The sequence below is a fragment of the Helianthus annuus genome, chromosome 15, assembly GCF_002127325.2.
Source record: "Helianthus annuus cultivar XRQ/B chromosome 15, HanXRQr2.0-SUNRISE, whole genome shotgun sequence".
Classification (NCBI taxonomy): domain Eukaryota; kingdom Viridiplantae; phylum Streptophyta; class Magnoliopsida; order Asterales; family Asteraceae; genus Helianthus; species Helianthus annuus.
The window spans coordinates 64021929-64041687 of NC_035447.2; the positions used below are offsets into that span (position 1 = coordinate 64021929).

The following is a 19759-nucleotide window of genomic DNA, read 5'->3' on the forward strand; positions in this document are numbered from 1 at the left end:
TTTGACCCGTATAACTTTATTTGAGTTTGGTACTTAGTTTTTATTCTCACTTCTTTAATACGTCTTCACTTACGGATTCGAACTTTTAAATTATTACTTTTCACTTTTACTAGTTTGAATCCATTTCTCATATTCTAATATTTTCATTTGTACCTTACGTTCTTCTGTCGTATCAATTACCATGATATTTCTTATGATATATTTTCGTATTAATCTTCTACATTCAACTTCAAGTGTTGGGTTCTAGCACTAATTCCATGTCCTAATTCATGTAGCGCGTCTCTACGCCACACTCTACATCCTATTTCTAGTGGTGTTCCCACCATTCTTTCTTAAATTTGATTCACATTCAATCGTAAGCTTAAACTTTTCATTCTTATCCTTCTTTCCTATATTGATCCAATCCTTTAAGAATCGTTAGACCCCTTTTTGCTAGCTTGACTGGACATAAGTGAGATGATTCTCGTGTTTTTCTCGAGCTTCGGTCAATTCATGACCATTTCTTAATATATCATTTCCATTTGTTCGTTCACCGTATTTGGTGTTAATTCACCTACGTTCTCTAGCATGTCCCTTACTAATGAGTATCCTACATTACACGTTGCATTTCTTACGTAATATTTCCAAAGTTTGTAAGTAATTATTATTTACTGTCTTCTACAATATAACCTTATAAGGTCAACCACCACCCAATACTTTTTGTATATAAGTATTTCAGTACATGTTGCACTTACTCTCAATTCGAACATCTTTACAAAAATGTCTTTAACTAACATCCCAACTAATATTCTTCCCATACCTTTCATCAACATTACCAAGTTCTCATTTCCGCCTTAGAATTTCTCAACTAAAATTTGTGACCGATTTACCCTTATAATGAGGTCTTATCGGTTTAACATTATGCCAACAATCTCGACAAAACGTACCATAACCTTTCTCATTTATTTATACATTTCGCTTTGATTTCGAATACTCAAACAGGTATACACCTTCATGTAGATGAATTCGAAGCGATTGCGAAATCACTTACCTTTAGCGTTCATGTTCATGCTTGCCTCATTGCTTCCTCTTACTCCGTTTGCCATCCATACTTGAATCAACTGACAAGACTTCCATCCTTACATATTAATATATTATTACATTCATAACACTGTTAGCTTATGTGAGCATACATACAACTATTCATTTTCTTTCTATTCATAAGTTAATTGACTTTCGTTAGTCAAATTTCGTAAAAACAAGGCATTTATTATTAGTCATCTCACTTCCAATCCATACAACTAAACTATCGTCAAGCATAACACGTAAATCACTTAATACATAACACATCAACTCTTTACTTTAGCTTTTGTGTCTAACGACCATTTCATAATATTCCTATACTGTTGACTTTTAGATAGTCAACTGTCTTGCTTACATACTTCAAACTTTTGAACATGTAAAACATGATAGACCGTAATACTAATATTCTACGTATTTCATACATATAATTTACGTAATCCCCCAAACAATACACATATGTACATTCACCTTCACGTATTTTCGCATACTAATGCTTCATGATTCTACAAATGGTAATTACCATTCAAGTTAACTATATAACATAATTCCAACGTATCTTTTACTATTAAGCTTATATGATTCGCGTTTAGCACATATTCGCCCCTTAATCATAATATGGCAAATTATTAATTACACATAAGCATCACACCATTCAGGTACAAGGTACACGCCTCTAATGCATAATTCTGATCAAAGCATACATTCATCCGAATTTTCATAAATTTTTACTTTATCGCCAATGGTCTACATAACCTTACATAACTTATTATATCTTCTATTAACTTGCCAGGAGCATAAAACGGGCATTTCTGAGAAGTATGGTAACTTAAATTATAGTTCACAAGCTTTCAATACATCATAGTTCATTAGTCCGTATTTACTTCATTCGCATCCTCACATTTTAAACTTTACTCATTTTTCATTCATTTTTTTAGCATTCATTTGTGTCATTCGACACATTACTTTCGACCCTTAAAATTTTCTTTCCATCGTAACCACTAATCGTGGTTACATATATCTTATTAGGCCTTATATAGACCCTACACGAACATTTAATAGGCCTTAAAACACTTTGGAAACTCAAAATACGAAAACCAAAACAAAACAAAAATCCTCAGCGGATTTGATTTCCGCTAGCCGTCGGCGACGGCTTCACACCCCGTCGGCGACGGGCTTCATAAATGGGGCGTCGCCCACAATGTCCGTAGACAGAAAGATAGGCCGTCGACAAACATGGGGCGTCGGCGACGGCATTACAACCCGTCGGCGACGGCCCCTCTTTTGCTGAAACGCTGCTGAACCTTATTTTGACAGTTCCGACCATTTCCCGGGTCCGTTTTTAGCTACCCGGGTCCAGGGACTTCTCATTTTACCCATCTTAACATTTCTTAACATAAGTAATCTTAAATCTTAAACCGTAACGCACTATACATACTCATATCAAGCGAATGTTTAAAATTTTACCTCATTGGCGATCTCGGAGCGAGCACATTTGCATGAGCCATGGTTTGAGTTCGAGCGCTAAGACACTTGCCCGAATCCCTCAAACCTTGGCTCTGATACCAACTTGTAAGGTCCGCTTTTCCATAAAAATAATGGTTTACTTAAAAATAAATAAACTAAAGACATTAAAACACCAAATTTGATACATAATGAAATTCTTACAAAAATTGGGCATGACCTGTTCGTACAACGAACGTGCCCCCTGTTTTTAACACAATAAACTAACGACAATCTACGACCCATTTCAACTTTAAACTTCCTAAAACGAAGACAACAAGTTTTCAGTGTATGACTTCTAACAAGATCAAACAAAGTAACAAGACATGGACCCAAAAAGTGTGCATATAAACTAGCGGAAGCGCTTGGTATAATAAGGCATGAACACGTGCTCGCTCCATATCTGCAAATCGCCTAAAGTGGAGTTTTACCTACATTAACAATCAAATTTTAAAAGGTTAGTTATCACACTAGTTAAATCATAATCCTTTCGTTTTAGCCCCATCCATACAAAAACATTCAGCCTTTTACGCATTCGACTACCCAAATAGTTGGGTTAGGCATAAACACTCTCATTGAGAGTTAAGCATATACATTCGACCCGTTTAATTGGGTTTGGCATAAACACTCTCATTGAGAGTTAAGCATACACATTCGACCCGTTTAATTGGGTTTGGCATAAACACTCTCATTGAGAGTTAAGCATACACATTCGACCCGTTTAATTGGGTTTGGCATAAACACTCTCATTGAGAGTTAAGCATACACATTCGACCCGTGAGAAGGGGTTATTTGAGCGTATCTAAATAGATACTATGTGGATCCCTACGTCGTTACATTCCATTTAGGATTAGGAATAGGCGTAATCAGACCTGCTTTTTTAATTGGGTTTGGCATAAACACTCTCATTGAGAGTTAAGCATACACGTTCGACCCGTTTAATTGGGTTATTTACTTTCAACATTACTCTTCATTCTATCCGCATAACGGATTAAGCTTTCAACATTCATTATGGCATTCGAAACTACCCGTTCAAACAGATGGCATTCATCTCTACTTGACACGATTTAATTTAAATCGGTCAAAATGTATAGCTTAACACAACTTTCGTTAGCATACCCAAATCCATAAGGATTTGTTATTTACTTGCCATTTTACCACGATTGTCATGCAAGGATAGTTCTACATCAAGTTAAGTAAAAAGAGAATTTAACAAAGATCTGTATGCAACGGAACATACCTCGGTCTTGCGTGCCTTCCGTTTTCCTAGTGCTTGTACCTTCTTCCTTCACGCCTACATTACAACGTTCATTCATTCATTTAGTTCATCTACTTCATTCTACCATTTTTCCAAGTTACTCATAAATTTAGTTCTTAAGCATTTCATCAAACACTTGGTAGGCATCATAATTAAGGTATGAGGTACAAGTCTCTAAAGCACATTTTTACTAGTTCATCATCACCCAACATTCATATTTATTCTAATTTTGCATAACTAATTCCTCCTTCATCAATTTATCTAACATTCAAGCATTACAAACTAGATCATATATACATCAAGATAACATACAATCACCATCATTATGATCTTCATAATCATAACACAATTTCGCAAAGTGGGTTTTCACTACAATCTTTCATGCAACCTAAAATCACACATGATTCTTGTTCTAGGAGGCAATTCTAACTCAAATTTCCCATATATGGTACAAGAAATCGAGATTGGTTGAACCCCTCATTCTATAATTCGTGATTTCAGAAAATTAAGCTTACCACTTCAATAATCGAGTTTAGATGAGTGTAAATCGAAGTTCATGCATTGGATTATCCTTGAATTTCCTCTTCAATTTGCTGAATTTGCAGAACAAGGGTTTCACCTTGTTCTCCTTCTGCTTGATCGATCCAACCCCACGCACAGGATGTGTGTTTGTGGGTTTACCCACTATAAATCCTTATTTATTAGAACTTTACACATTACCCCCCTTATAAGTTGTTAAGTATTTAATTCAAGCATTATTTCAAATTTTTAACTTATTTCTTATCATAACCCATCAACTAGGTTACTTTTTTTTTTGTTCATTTTCATTTATTTTAATTGGTAACCGGTTTTTGGGGCGTTACAATTGCGGGGCGCGGCTTATAGTTCAGCGTGTGTGCGCCCAGCTCGATTGCCCATTTTTTTAATCTCACAGAGATGTCAGGTTTGGATAGGATTGGGCCAATCCTATAGTTGGTTAGCACCGTGATGACGTGGTTTGCGAAGTAACGTCGCAACCGTCTTGACGCGTGTACCAGTGCTAACACCAATTTCTCCATGATGGAGTCCCTTGTCTCTGGGTCATTTAGCATTTTGCTGATATAGTAGATGGGTATTTGAACTCCCTTTCGCTCCACTATGAGTACCACACCTACCGCGTTGTCTGCGGCTGATAGGTATAAGATAAGTGGCTCATCTTTGCGTGGTGCGGTCAGAGTTGGGAGTTGAATCAAACACTCTTTCATCTCCCGGAAGGCGTTTTCGGCCTCTGCAGTCCATTGGAATTGTTCTTTCTTTAAACAGTTCCGCAGTGTTTTGATGAAAGGATAGGATTTAGCCTCATGATTGGCTAAAAATTTGTTTAGCGCGGCTAACCTGCCGGCCAGTCGTTGCATTTCTTTCATCGTGGAAGGCGATGGCATGCGCTCAATCGCCTGAACTTTCTCCGGGTTTACCCTGAATCCATCTTTTGTTACAATAAATCCAAGGAATTTGCCTTCTTCCATTCCAAACGAGTATTTCCCTGGGTTGAGCTTCATATTGACGCTTTGCAGAGTTTGGAATGTTCTTTCGATATCTTTGAGCATGGTATCTTCCTCCATGCTCATGACGACCAGGTCGTCCATATAGATTTCGACACTTTTGCTGATTTGGCCATGAAAAGTGTCGTTCATCATCTTTTGATATGTTGCACCTGCATTGCGCAACCCGAACGGCATTTTTGTGTAGCAGTAATTTCCGGTAGGTGTACGGAATGTCGTTTTATCTTCGTCCTCGATTGCCATTTGTACCTGATGGTAGCTTTTGTAGCAATCGAGGAAGCGCTTCCATCGAAATGGTGCGAGGTTATCGACTTTTTCATCAATCTCCGGAAGCGCGTAACAATCCTTGGGGCAGGATTTGTTGAGATCTTTATAATCGACGCACATGCGCCAGCCCACGGATGGTTTTTCTACCATGACTGGGTTGGACAACCAAGTCTGGTACTTGACTTCTCGCAGGATGCCTGCGGAGAGCAGCTCTTCGACCTCCTCATGCATCGCCTGGTTCTTTGCGGATCCAAGGTGGCGTTGGCCTTAGATCACCGGTTCGATACCTGGCAAGGTATTCAAGAAGTGTTGCGCAATTTCGCGCGAGAGCCCAGTCATGTCTGCGGGTGTCCACACAAAAATATCTTGGTTCCTGAAGAGAAGTTGCTTCAGGTGCGCTCTGATGTTGGGGGACAAGGCGTGGCCCAACATGACCTTTTGCTCTGGGTATCTAGCGTTGAGAACCCATTTTTCGGGTTGGTTGTTGGGGGTAGGCCTTGCTATCTTAGTCGGACGTAGCTCGTCCGACAACATGACGTCTCTGCGTGCGTAGATTATCGCGACCCCTGTTTCGGTTGGGAAGCTGACAGCAGAGTGGGGTACGGACGTAATCATGTTGAAGTCGCCTTGGGATTCTCTCCCGAGAAGCACGTCATATTTGGAGGTGTGAGGTAAAACCATGAAGTTTACCTCCTCCGTTCGTGTGTGTAATTTGGCCCAGGGGAAAAACAGTTTCCCCTGCGAACCCGGCCAACGGGTAGTCCACCGCCTGCAACCAATCTTTGTCCTCTTGATCGAACTGGTTGAAGCACTGCTCGTATATGATATCGGAAGTACTGCCCGGGTCGATGAATAATCGCTCGGTGCGGTAATGAGCCAGGTGGCCTGTAATAACGACGACGCGCCTATCGCGCGGGCCGCCTCGGACTTTTGGGAAGACGACTTGCTCGTCTTTCCAGTCATTGTCCGGTCTTCTCGCCACCTTGCGCGGCCTTTCTTTGCCTCCGTTGATCATATGGGTTGAGGCCACATACATGGTCCTCTTCCCTGTGGACGTGCCCTCATTGTGGGGGGTGATGCGCTTGGTTGCTTTTTGTGCGCCTGGTAACAGATGCTGCAGCTTCCCTTCCTTTAGGGCTCGCTCAATCTCCAGTTGGAGACTGATGCAGTTGTTTGTTGTATGGCCCTGATCCTTGTGGTCTCATAATAGAGAGTGAGATCCTGATTTTTTTGGACTTCATTGGTTGGGCCGGTCGCAGGAAATGCGCGTCTGTAAGGAGGACGTCGCTTGGCGATTGAGTAATCTCGGTCCAGTTACGGTCCCGAGACTGTTTTTTCGACGCCCGGTTCTCACGCTGGGCGTTGATAGTTGCCCTTGCATCGGGCTGGCTGTTGTGCGGGACGTATAGCTTGGGCTCGCTCCCGCGATTCCATGTGTCCCGGTTGCGCTTATTGTTGCGCTTAGGCTCTTGGTGGGAGGACTGGCCTTCCACCCGGGGCGGTGCCTTGCCAACATGCGGTTTGAGGGACATCTGAGTTTGGGCGTATGTCTCCTGTTGCAGTCATGACATCTTCCCATTTCTTTGGCAAGCCGTCCTTCACGGAGATGGCCATAACCATCTGTTCATCTCTAACAGCTACGATGAAGTGGTTACGTGCCATTTGGTCGTAAACGTCACCTATCTCTAGGCATTCTTTGTTGTATTGGAAAACGAATGCTTCAAGTGATTCGTCGTCCCTGCGCCAGATGTTCAAGACGTCCATGGAATCACGTTCATGGCGTCGCTGCTGGCTAAAATGCGCGAGGAACTTGGCTTCCAAGTCCTCAAATGAGGCCAGTGATCCCACTGGCAAAGAATCAAACCAAGCCCTTGCCAGACCCGTAAGGGTCTGAGGGAAAAAATGACACCAGGTGGGCTCGTCCCAGTTGCCGTTGCACCCTGCGCCGGTGAAGATATTTATGTGGTCGTCCGGATCAGACGAACCATTGTATTTCTCAATATTCAATGGGAATTTTGTGGTGTTGACACCAGCGTGAGCGATTCTTGGGGCGAACTTGGAGTTTTCGGCTGCAGATTTTGGTCTGTAGGGTTAGCTCTCGGGGCGCTTCGCGGCGCGGAGGTATGTATTACGGGGGTGAGTGGGAGGAGCATAGTGGCGTCCTCCCGGTCTGCTGCTAGTAGCATGAGATTCCCCGCAATATGTATGGTCGTCCGGGTCGGTACGGCCATATACTTCGTGATGGGAATGCGGTCCCAGTCGGCTTTGAATGCCGGAGCCGCGGTGAGCTGTGGATAGCCGCCTGTTATCGCCTCGAGGGCCCAGGCGGCTTTGTATTGGGCCTCTGGCACGAGACCCATATGAGGAATCATCCTCATCGATTGTGTGGACCTCACAGTAAGAGGATCCGCGGTCCTCGCGCCTGCTTCGGGAGGCTGGGCGTGAGGGAGCCCTGCCGTCGTATTGTAAAGTACGACCCGCAGGTGTATATGGTTTCAGGGTGGGCCCGACCGGTATTTGCGCAAGCTCTGTTGTATACTGCGGCCATCAGTGTTGCTTGCTGGTCAAACCAGGCATGAGGGTTCATGTCTGGAGGGATCATAGATGCGTACTGTGAAAGATCGTGTCCAAACGTAAGGGATGTGCCCCCTTGCGTTGATGTGCCAATGTGGCCAGGATTTGGGACTGGAGGGGTGGTCCCCGCAGGCCCTGGGTTGGTGGGGTTTAGGTTATCCCCGGTAGTGTTGTTTAGACGATCAGACATGATCTTTTGAGAGGAAGAGGGATGGTTAAGAAAGTGCTAAGAGTAGCGATGGGCGCCAATGATGAAACAATGGTTAACCGGGCAGGTTTAACCCACTGGTCTTGTCAAGAAGGGTTAATCCCTTCCTCTCGAGGATCGCTAGCTGGATCGTCCGCCGGTTGATCTCCTGCACAAGGAAACAAACCGTGACTCGTAACAAGGAGGATAGGGTGGGGGGTGCTCCTTGTTACCACTCTCCGGCGTGAGAATCAGTAATTTGCTTGGGAAGCAAAGTGTGATAGTAGTAGTAGTGAGGGAGTTGTGAAGAGATACCTCAAACTTAGTTTGGGGTTGGTATTTATAGCCGAGGAGTGAAGGAGGAGTTGAAGGGACGGACTGACGACGTGCTGCCCCTTTGCAGGAGTGTCAGGCTTGTCGGTTGTGGAAGTGAAGCCACGTCTTACTGCAGTGTCAGTCCGTTGCGTACGTATGGCCTGACAGGCGGCTGCCAGTGGTGCCACTTGCTCTGTGTTGTCAGTCCCACTTGCCTAGTGGGCAGGATGCGGTGCGGGCCGCATCGCTGCCTGCGGTAACCTTTGATGTTCCCGCGCTCTATGCTTTGACAAAGACGTATGCGGGATGCGGTGCCAAGCCACATCGCCGTCTGTGGGACTGTTGCTGTTGCCCTGATCTCTTGTCGTGACGAAAATGTCCATATGATGCGGTGCCAGCCGCATCGCTATGCACGTCCGCTTTCATACACAAGGTAAGGCTTCTTCTTATCCTTTGACCGATTGGATTCGAAGGATGCGTCCGCGTGGACGCAGTTCTTTGCTGGTGGGGGTTTTTTGATAAGGGTAATGGTCGCTCGCGGTCAGGTGGCGCGAGGTTTAGGACCATACCCCTTCAATATGATACTTATTCAAAACCCTAATTTGCACAAAAAACTAATTAGCGCAAACCCTAAATATGTGAATGAACTTGAGACTTTTGTTAGGCTTCACTTAGCCGGTCTCTGTATACATAGGGCTTTTCAGATCTTTAGCGGCATGGAAGTGTTGGCTACTCCAGATAATGATGTGCGTTATGTTCCAACACCAAGGTTTGCCTTGAACAGATGGTAATTCGAAGGTGAAAATGCCGATTTAGGTTGTGGAGGTGGGACTTATAGGCAACCAATTTTGACTACTGTTATGAATAATTACCAAGACGAGGGACCAGAGAAGCACAGAGAGAAGATGCGATGAAGAAGAGAGACAAGGATTAACATGTATGTATCTTTTGCATTTAGAATCACCGGAGAAAGTGGCCACAGCCGGTTACAGATGAAAAATTGAAAATCGTAGCTAACTGAAGATAACCGTGAAAAAACTTCCCCTTTTTATGAATTAGAAGGGTTAGGATTTAACCTCATTTTCATCCAATGGTTGAGATTGCATATTATTCCCGTTTTTAAGTTAAGATTAGGGTTATTGGATTTTAATAATCCGAAGTTTCACCCGTTGGCAACTAATAATCCCAACTTTAAAAATTCCTCGTGACAATCCCAACTTGTAAGATTTTGGCCCCCATTGATCCTTTGCTAACTGGATTATAATCCAGTTAGTTTTTTGCTGACGTGGCTGATGACGTGGACACAACTTTGTTATTTGTTGACTTGGCTGCTTATGTGGCACCATCACCACCTCCACGTCCTCCTCCTCCACTACCACCACCATCTCCAGCCACCACCATCATCTACCACCATTACCTCCAAAAAATCTTATTAGTGGTGGCAGTGGAGGAGGAGGAGGTGGTGATGGTGCCACATAAGCAGCTAAGTCAACAAATAACAAAGTTGTGTCCACGTCATCAGCCAGGTCAGCAAAAAACTAACTGGGTTATAACCCAGTTAGCAAAGGATCATTGGGAGCAAAAATCTTACAAGTTGGGATTGTTACAGGGAATTTTTGAAATTGGGATTATTAGTGGCCAACGGGTGAAACTTCGGATTATTAAAATCCAATAACCCTTAAGATTAATAATATCAATTTGGGTGTTGGCCAAAAGTTCCTGATTTGTTCCTGATCAAGGCTTATAGTCAACGGTAATATATTTCTCATTCCATATTTAAATTTGTGCATCCTTTGTGAATAAGGCTACACGGTATGGGGGTCGGCCTTGGGCCGGCCTGGACCGGCGCCGCCCCCAACACCGTTTCCCTCTCTTGCGTCGTCGTTCTCTCCATCTCCTTGGAGATGTTTGTGCCGTGCCACAAAAAGACAAAACTTCCCACAAATAAATTAAGCGGACACATTGAATCAATGATGTCAACACACGGTGACGATCTTGATCTTCTTCTCTCCCTACAAGATAGGGTTCTAGAAACCCCGCCTTTATCTCCTTCACCCGGTACATTTCTCTAATTTTTTTTGGTTTAATTTACATTAGAATAGTTGAAATTGATTATTTGTTTATTATTCAGTAAACCCATTAGTTGTGTTTGTTGACTGTTTTTATTTGCATTGATAAATTGGCCTAATGTGTATGTGTGTTTGTTTGAATGTTCGATTTAGGGCAACTTATTGTTTCGCCAAACACATGTTTACTTATCGTTTTCTATGTGTTTTTAGGCGTAACGGAATATATTGCCAGTATCATAAAAAGGTATGGATGTAGTTTTTTCTATTTATTTTTTCATTTGTCGCTTCATATTACTTTTGCTGATTAGTGATATATAGATGATTTGAACCGCAGAATGCTACACAAAAATATTCAACTAAAAGAGTAGAGTTCATGGGAGGGTATGAAAAACACACTTCTATCTTTAGTTTTTAATTTATTTAACGGGGTATTTGGATGTGCCTTAAATTTTTTGCAGCTACTATTAAACTGACTATTTGTAATCTTAAGCATAAGCAGTTTAACATTTCAACTTATTCAAACACGAGAAATTTGTTTAAAACGTGCATCCAAACACTTCCTAAGTACTTTTAACATTTCAAGTGTTTATTTTGCTGATTATTTGTAATCTAAGCTTTCTAAGTACTTAGCGTAGATGTAAAAAAAAAGCGTCATTTTTTTTCTTCAGGAATTTAAAGACAGCCTTCAACTTCAAAGAGAAAATGCAATCGGAAGGCATTTACATGGTTGAAAACCAGACAAATGTATCTAAGCCTGGACAGCCAAAGAAAGTTTTTTCCGCTGAGGGATTACGAAAGGCGTTAAGGTATACTTATTTATAATATTATTTTCAGTTAATTCAAAGTCTTGATGTCACCTAGCTTTTTTATTTTGTAGATCCTTTTATCCATAATATCATTTTGATGTTGGTTTTGGAAGTTAATTTGTGTTGTTGTTTGGTAATTGAAAGTGAATGTGTGATCGGATGAACTGCATTTTGTGGGTGTTGATTAAGAATCAAAATTGAGGCTTTTGTGATGGTTGATCAGTTGCAAAGCATCAATCTTGGCGTTGATTTGTGAAATTTTGTAGGGTTTTTTAAAAAAATTAATATGGTGGGGTAGGATCATCCTCCATTTCTAGTGATTCTACCTTCCCTCCAAGGGACTATGATGTGGCGCCTACGTGGCGGATCATCCTCCAATGGAGGACCATCACCATACCGCATAGCCTAACCTTATATCATATTCTTTTATATCCCGGCATTTATTTCTTTTAAAGTTTTTTTTGTTTTGTTTAGTATCTATGGCTCGACTCAAATTCCCGATTTCCAAATGAAGATTTAAAACACCCCAAGACTTATTTCTAGACCTGTGAATTTAGCTTATAAATATTATAATCATGTAGTCAAGCATTTAAAATACGATGAATTTATCAAATACAAAAATTAGATATTTGTTATTAATGCATCCATTATTAGTGACTATCCACATTTCTAACTCCCATGTTACATTTATATTTGTATTAATGTTATAGCCTATATATAGTGGCTCATGTATTTTGTATGAGACACATCAATAAGAAATCCATCTCCCATTCTCTCATTCTTCTCTATACATTGATAGTAGGTCGTTGTTTCACAATACGTTATCAGCACGAAAGTGCTCTATGCGTTTTGCCACCCTTGGTCCCTTTTCCTCGCCTTTGATGTGCATTATTTTCCGGCCTAAATCAATCTTGCACGTTGAGAAAGTAGCCAAATAATTATCCGAAAAGAAGAAAGATGGGTTTCCTATGCGATGGAAGGAAACAATAGATGTGTAGCCACTACTAACAAAGTCGGATCTGCAATCTCTACTAATAAAGGTATGATGCTTCATAAGATTATTTCATACTATATTTGATGATGATGATACATCAATCTTACTGGTGGCACTTATTAATATTAATATAAATATATAAAGTTAAAACTGATCATTACTATAAATTCTAGGCTGTAGTCTTATAATTGAACTCTCTATATTTTTTAATTGATTTTAGAAGTTATTATATAAATTAGCATGTTGGTATTCATCGGGTTTTATATGTTACGTCATAATTATAACGTTACAATTGGCTAATTCATCTTTTTCTAATACTTATTATTAATTGTCGTTGACGACGATATTACGCACATTTATTTTATTTTTATCTTTTACAAATGAACCCTTCTATTATTCTAAATTGGTTGGCTTATCATTTAATTAGTTAATTTAATTATAATATATATGTTGCTTAGGACTCGTACAATCTAGTGATGCTCATCTGCATATTTCTTGCGCCACCATGATCATATATTTATGCTTCTTTATTAACCCAGATAAGTTGTAAATAAAATTGTTGAATTAGTTTGATTTGAGGATGTTAAATATTAACCCTGTTAAGTTGTAAGTAAAATTGTTGAATTATTTTGATTTGAGGAAGTTAATTTGCAATCTAGAGAATATTATATGTGCTTTTAGAACTCATGAAAGACAACTAAATTCAATATCACTAAGTATGGAACTCAATATTTATGGACTAAACAGGGCAATTGTATTAGGTATATCTGCTTGTATTGGTGGTAATATATAAATGATGTATGTACTAGATTTTCATTTTGTATAGTTTATAATTTAAATGGATTTAGTTATGTCATAGGATTAAATATTTGGTTATACATTTATGCATAAATAAGATCAATGGTATAACCAAATTAAAATTTTATGTTGATCAATATAAACGAGTAGAATTGAGAAAAATGATTTGTGTGAAATTGAACAACAATTACAATTTGTTCATGATTTCTACTATAATGTTGGTGCAATCATATACTGCCTTTCTCATACTTAATGATTTTCAAGAAAAGTTGTATTATGATATCCATGATTTTGCATTTACTTGTTGATTATATTATCTATATATAATTAAAAATTTAGTTATATGAACTATTTTACAACCTTCATTAATGAGACTCTTAAATACATTCTTTCTTCAAATTAATAAAATTAATATTATAATTGTAACAAATTAGACTTAAATATATAATTAAAAATTTAGAATTTAGTAATATGAACTATTTTACAACCTTCATTAATGAGACTCTTAAATACATGAGTCTCTTAAATACATTCTTTCTTCAAATTAATAAAATTAATATTATAATTGTAACAAATTAGACTTAAAATAAAATTAAAAATTTAGAATTTAGTTATATGAACTATTTTACAACCTTCATTAATGAGACTCTTAAATACATGAGCTCTTAAATACATTCTTTCTTCAAATTAATAAAATTAATATTATAATTGTAACAAATTAGACTTAAAATAAAATTAAAAATTTAGAATTTAGTTATATGAACTATTTTACAACCTTCATTAATGAGACTCTTAAATACATGAGTCTCTTAAATACATTTTTTCTTCAAATTAATAAAATTAATATTATAATTGTAACAAATTAGACTTAAAATAAAATTAAAGATAACGTAACTGAATTAATGGAATTAAAGGAATTAAAGGAATAAAAAACTTTAAACATTTACTTTAAAATATATGTGTGTTAACTCTTCATCTCCTTTGGTTAGACTTAAAATAAAAATAAAGATAACGTAACTGAATTAATGGAATTAAAAAAGAAATTAGAATTACAATAATTAAAGATAACATAACTGAAATAATAGAATTAAAGTAACTGAATTAATTGAATTAAAGGAGAAATTAGAATTACAATAATTAAAGATAACATAACCGAAATAATAGAATTAAAGGAATTTTAAGAACAACTCTTCATCTCCTTCCATCATTTGGTTGACCCCAAGTCTCAATATATTCTTCCCATTCGATGCGTTTCTACAATCAACAACAAACAAAACAATGTCGAAGAGGGCATTATCAGAGGTTTCTTCTACTAACTACAGAGAATACAAAAGACTTCTAACAACGCCGGTTTCAGGCCCAGTCAACGGGTCAAACAAGATCCATATTCCCAAACAAGAGTGCACGAGTTCAGTTAGGTCATATGATCCAATTCTTGAAGTAATAAATCTATCCGATGATGATGAAGTTGAATCTCCATGTTCCAAGACCGATACATCGGCCAATAAATCGCAAACGACACGTGAGTCCACTGTGGTCGTTGAGAATGTTTGTGGTGAATTTGGATCGATGGATGAAGATTGGTTTGAGAAATACGGAGGGATGATTGTTGATGAGAATGGGTTTCTTCTTGGTGAACTTAGACGATTGGATGAAGAGCTTTACGTTAATATAACCGTAGACTGAATATTGATTCATGATTTTGGTCTGTAATATGTTTACTCTATTTTAAAATTAGGAGGCTATCACAGTCGGAAACTTGAGTTCGTAAATATAAAAGTGCATTGTTCTACATTAAAAATATAAAACTTTCAACTATAATTGATTGATTTCCATAAACAATGTAGTTGTGCATATTTATTTCTGGATAACCGTCTACATAAATTTTTCGTGCTTTTCCTTCGTAGGCCTGCTTATGCAGATTCGGATTCAGAAGAAACAGTTGACAGTGACCCATATGAAAGGTATACCGTCTGCACTTGGTGTTAGTGATGAAAACCCATGCTACTTTTCGATGCATATATACGTAAACATAGTATACCATTTTTAATACTTTTCTTTTTGTTATTTCACTGCAGTCAGTTGGCTGGTGATGGAATTGGGGATGACGGTGGCATGCGTTAGTTAAAGTTTGGTCTATGTGTTATCCAATAAGATAGGAAGGCGTGCGAGAGTTTATGCGTTTTTCTTTTTTCCGTTTCATGTTTTTTTCCTTGGAAGACATCTTTTTACACTTCTTTTTTGCCGGCAAGTTTTGCCAACGAAACAACTTATGGTCCATGCTTTAATAAAGTTTAAGCACGCCCCTTTGTAGGCGTATTGTCTTACATGTTATGCACCGACCGTGTAAAACGTCTTACCACAAACAAACAATAACTATTATTCATGTCGTGCATCGCACGGGCTTTCTCCCTAGTTTACATGTATTTTAAAGTTATATATATTACTTGTTGATTTTGCAATTAAAGTTCTAATATATAACTTATGAGTGTGAATTGAATATTATTAATTATAAAATTAATTTCGATTTTGATGTATATATTAAAGTTCTAATATATAACTTATGAGTGTGAATTGAATATTATTAATTATAAAATTAATTCCGATTTCCTCCTCATTAATTCATTTTGATGTATATATTAAAGTTCTAATATATAACTTATGAGTGTGAATTGAATATTATTAATTATAAAATTAATTCCGATTTCCTCATCATTAATTCATTTTGATGTATATTTTTTTTACTCATTTTGTAAATTGAGAAAAAAAAGGTTTATTAAATTTAAAAGTTCAACAAGCATTGTAATGATATAAGATTATCTCATTTGTATTATATTTAATTTGACATTATTGTTGTTATTTGTGGTTTAAGAAAAAAAATTATAGGTAGTAGTAGTGATTTTAATATTACATTCCAAGGTCATCGTTGTAGTTTATTAAAGTTGTTATAATAAATTTTATATAATTACATGCTATAATGTTGAATATTTCATAATAGTTTCTATGAATACTAGGTTATCACCCGGGATTGCTTCCCGGGTAGGAAATTTTAATTTTAAATACTCACAAGTGTATAATTAAAATAAACTCAAATAATTTGACGTATTAGATAAGTTAATGACAAAGTGCATACTTTGTTTTGGAGCATTCTATAAGCATAGAAGTGTCGCGGACTCGTGCCGTGGATTCAACGTGTACAATGTATCTTTGATATCTAACAACGAAAAATATGCTTCTATCTCATGCAACTTTTGATTATCAATAAAAAAGATAATGTATTAACTTTACAAGTAGTGAATTCCTCCCATACTTTGTTGACACAATGACCCACATTGACTTCATATCACGTTCAAAATCCCAATTTTCAATATTCAGTATTGTATTTATGTAGGCAACAAACCACTAAGTTTTACAGTAATTCATCTTTAACACAAAAGGAAAACAGATCCTAACCCGAACCAGTATAAAACAAACCTAACCACTAAATTTGTGCAGAGTCCACCCCTGCATCTTCAACGCATACACCACATCCATAGCGGTAACAATTTTGATCAAATGTGTCCCTACATTCAAAAGCCTTTTGTAAAAAAGTTGAATTATTATAATAATATAATATTTTTTATTACACTTAAAACAGAGTTAAACAAACATTTGGTGTATAATTTGTTTTTTATTAATTAGCTTGCTTTAAAAATTTAAGTTGTCAAATTGCTAATCCTTGGCATAGATAATTGACCATCTAAGAGCCAACCAACGCCCAATTAGGTGTGCAATTTATTTAGCACAATCAGTACCAAAGTGAAAGTTTAACTCTAATTAATCTTTGTTCAACTACCAACATCTGTTTGACTCAATTTCAAAGGAAATACAAAATATAACAAACCATGTCTTGTAATGAATAGACTTCAGATTGATGCGTGTAGAGGTTAACACAATAATAGCACTAACACAACATACAATCAAAACAACACGTATGGATAGGTCCGATCGATAACAATAAAAGCTTTAAGCGACACAAACATGATCATTCGAAAAGATTTGGTTAGACAACCAGTTTTACACGCAAAGAAGACCTTGCTACCACGAATTTACGATTCACTATACTCATTAACCAACAAAACATTCCAAAACTCTCCTACATATTAACTAAAGTATCTTTGAAAATAGTAATTCCCTAATTCTTAAAATGATCACAAGTTGTTAGGCATTGATTGCTTATCCAAAAAACCTTCCTTTCTCATCACAGTCTAACTTGGAAAGAATGTAGGAATCAATCCTCACATTTAATAACTACACACAGTAATAGTTCTATACGTAATTAGACTGAAATCAATAATATTATCAATAAAAAAGATATTTGTATTTCTGGACAAGAATAGAATAAAGATAAACTATTGGCATTTCATCGAACAACTTATAGACATGCTCAAAACAACCAGAACACATGCAAAGTTCAACTCATGAACACATGCAACAATGAATACATAAAGAAAAAAACTTCCATACATGAAGAAAAACGTTGAATCTGAACACGAAAAGTGTTATACCTTAAGCTTTGATCCATCCAATTACCCAGAGGCCATAATTTCCCTAAGCAATTATAAAAAAAATAAAAGAACATACACTCATTTGAAAAACAACTGCGAATCAAGAAGTGAAGAAACATTTACGGACTGAATACTAACCTCAAAGAACTTAAATCAAGAAGAGAAAAGACACGAAGAAAGGAACCTGAACAAATAAAGAAGATGAAAGATATAAAAGTTATCTTTAATGGTAAAAGATACTAACCCAACCAAAAATATACAATTTGACGTTTGACTATTGTGGTTAAATGACTAAAATACCTTAACTGATGAATATAATAGGAAGTAAAATGCTAGAAGCAATCAAGAGAATCCAGAGAACCTTACAAATCTTTTTATTTGTCCCTTCATCAATGGGCTGGTATTAAGCAACCACTTCAAAGTAACATCCTATTATGTTTCTAAAAGACCATATGGAAGAAGCACACAACTTTGGAAGAACATTGAAATATTCTTTTCCGTTAATGAAGGGATGTGTTTGCAGTATTTTATGAGGTTATTCAAATTGCTCACAAAATCAATAGTAAGAACGTACCTATACATTTGGTGTTCCATAAAATCCTCCTCCATCTTGAGAAGAGAATGTCGTGTCTCTTCTCCTAGTGCAGACCAAAAATCAACCAAAGTGTCAACAGAACGACTGGCAATATGCAAGGCACATGTTCCGCGGGTCAAATGACCTCTACCTTACCACATCATTCCTTGGCTAATCCACCCGCGGCCTCCACCCCCACATGCATCAGTATAAAGCAATTCACGCTCCGCTCTCTTGCTCTGGCACTACCAAAGACCTGATTGAGTAAAATGTGAGATACAAAAGCTTACCACTCCACGTAAAGAAAAAACAAAGCAACAAATATATAATTATATGACTAACACACATTTTGAAGGCCTTTTAGTGATTTTGAATACAAATAGCAATCCAAAAGAGTAAGTGTTCCAGCACGAGTAGTGGTTAGACCTCCCCAAGAATGTACAGAGGGATCTTGAATGTCATCAACAGACATGGATGTCAAGCAAAAAACTTCCATAATTTCATATTTGAGGTTCTGCTCCGTTGCAAGGAACCTGACCAACTACTGTAAAGATTTTCTATATATGACAATTTGCAAGAAACCCTCTAGAAGCAACCCATTGCAACTGGAGCATTACATATTTTTTTTGAGCTTGTTCAAAAAGAGTTTACTTATCAACTCTTAGAAGCTCTTGCCATGCTTGTGGCGATAGCTCACTCCAGAACTACAATAAATATAGAAATTCAATCACTACCAAGTTTCAGTTAATTCTATATCTTAAGACTTAAACAAATAATAAACTATTTGTATTTAACCGATACAAGAATGATATGTAAACTGCATCACCCGAATAGATAGATTGTTGAAAAAACATCACATAAAGTTATATTAAAAAAACTTAAAAATGGATCATAGTAGGGCTGTGCAACAGTTTAGAACCGGACCGAACCGAATCGGAACTCTTAAATGCGAAATATAAGAACCAGAACCGAACACGGCTCGGGTTCGGTTTGGAACCGGGTTAAACGATTCTCGTGTGAACGGTTCTAGTCGGAGCCGATTGTCAATTAAATTCTTAAAATAACAATTCAATGATACTTAATTATTGCATACTAAAATTCCACACTAAAATTTTCGTGGTTGAATGATATAACTCAAGGTTAAAGAAAAGTTTGCATTGGGGTATTCAAATAAAATTCGACAACCCTAAAGTACAATATTCAAATGGTGAACATTAGTATTAATGCTTTTAAATTTGTAAAAATTTAATTCTTGTGCCATAGGTTA

General features: G+C 37.5%; 1 protein-coding gene and 2 long non-coding RNA genes across 3 annotated transcripts; 1 reads left to right on the top strand and 2 right to left on the bottom strand.

Annotated features, from left to right (window-relative positions):
* Positions 1 to 2688: 2688 nt before the first annotated feature.
* On the bottom strand, positions 2689 to 4469 carry LOC110909697. The gene is made up of 3 exons (XR_002575547.2): positions 4336 to 4469; positions 3803 to 3856; positions 2689 to 2993 (listed from the first exon to the last, which is right to left on the bottom strand). It is a non-coding gene; the product is annotated as an uncharacterized LOC110909697 (long non-coding RNA).
* Positions 4470 to 10913: 6444 nt separating this feature from the next.
* LOC118487220 lies at positions 10914 to 15698 on the top strand. The gene is made up of 5 exons (XM_035983842.1): positions 10914 to 11017; positions 11108 to 11154; positions 11442 to 11579; positions 15279 to 15335; positions 15450 to 15698. Exons 1-5 carry the CDS (start codon positions 10952 to 10954, stop codon positions 15493 to 15495), a joined length of 354 nt encoding a protein of 117 aa, XP_035839735.1. The 5' UTR covers positions 10914 to 10951; the 3' UTR covers positions 15496 to 15698.
* A 1029-nt stretch (positions 15699 to 16727) lies between these two features.
* Positions 16728 to 18132, bottom strand: LOC110909698. Its single transcript, XR_002575548.2, has 3 exons — positions 18057 to 18132; positions 17919 to 17961; positions 16728 to 16934 (listed from the first exon to the last, which is right to left on the bottom strand). It is a non-coding gene; the product is annotated as an uncharacterized LOC110909698 (long non-coding RNA).
* Between the last annotated feature and the right edge of the window lie 1627 nt (positions 18133 to 19759).

Bases quoted from the DNA above. Each gene is read 5' to 3' on its own strand.
- LOC118487220 (XM_035983842.1), top strand. From the start codon at position 10,952: ATGTTTACTTATCGTTTTCTATGTGTTTTTAGGCGTAACGGAATATAT. The intron at 11,018-11,107 runs GTATGGATGTAG...TTTGAACCGCAG, and splicing joins ATTGCCAGTATCATAAAAAG to AATGCTACACAAAAATATTC. The intron at 11,155-11,441 runs GTATGAAAAACA...TTTTTTCTTCAG, and splicing joins AGAGTAGAGTTCATGGGAGG to GAATTTAAAGACAGCCTTCA.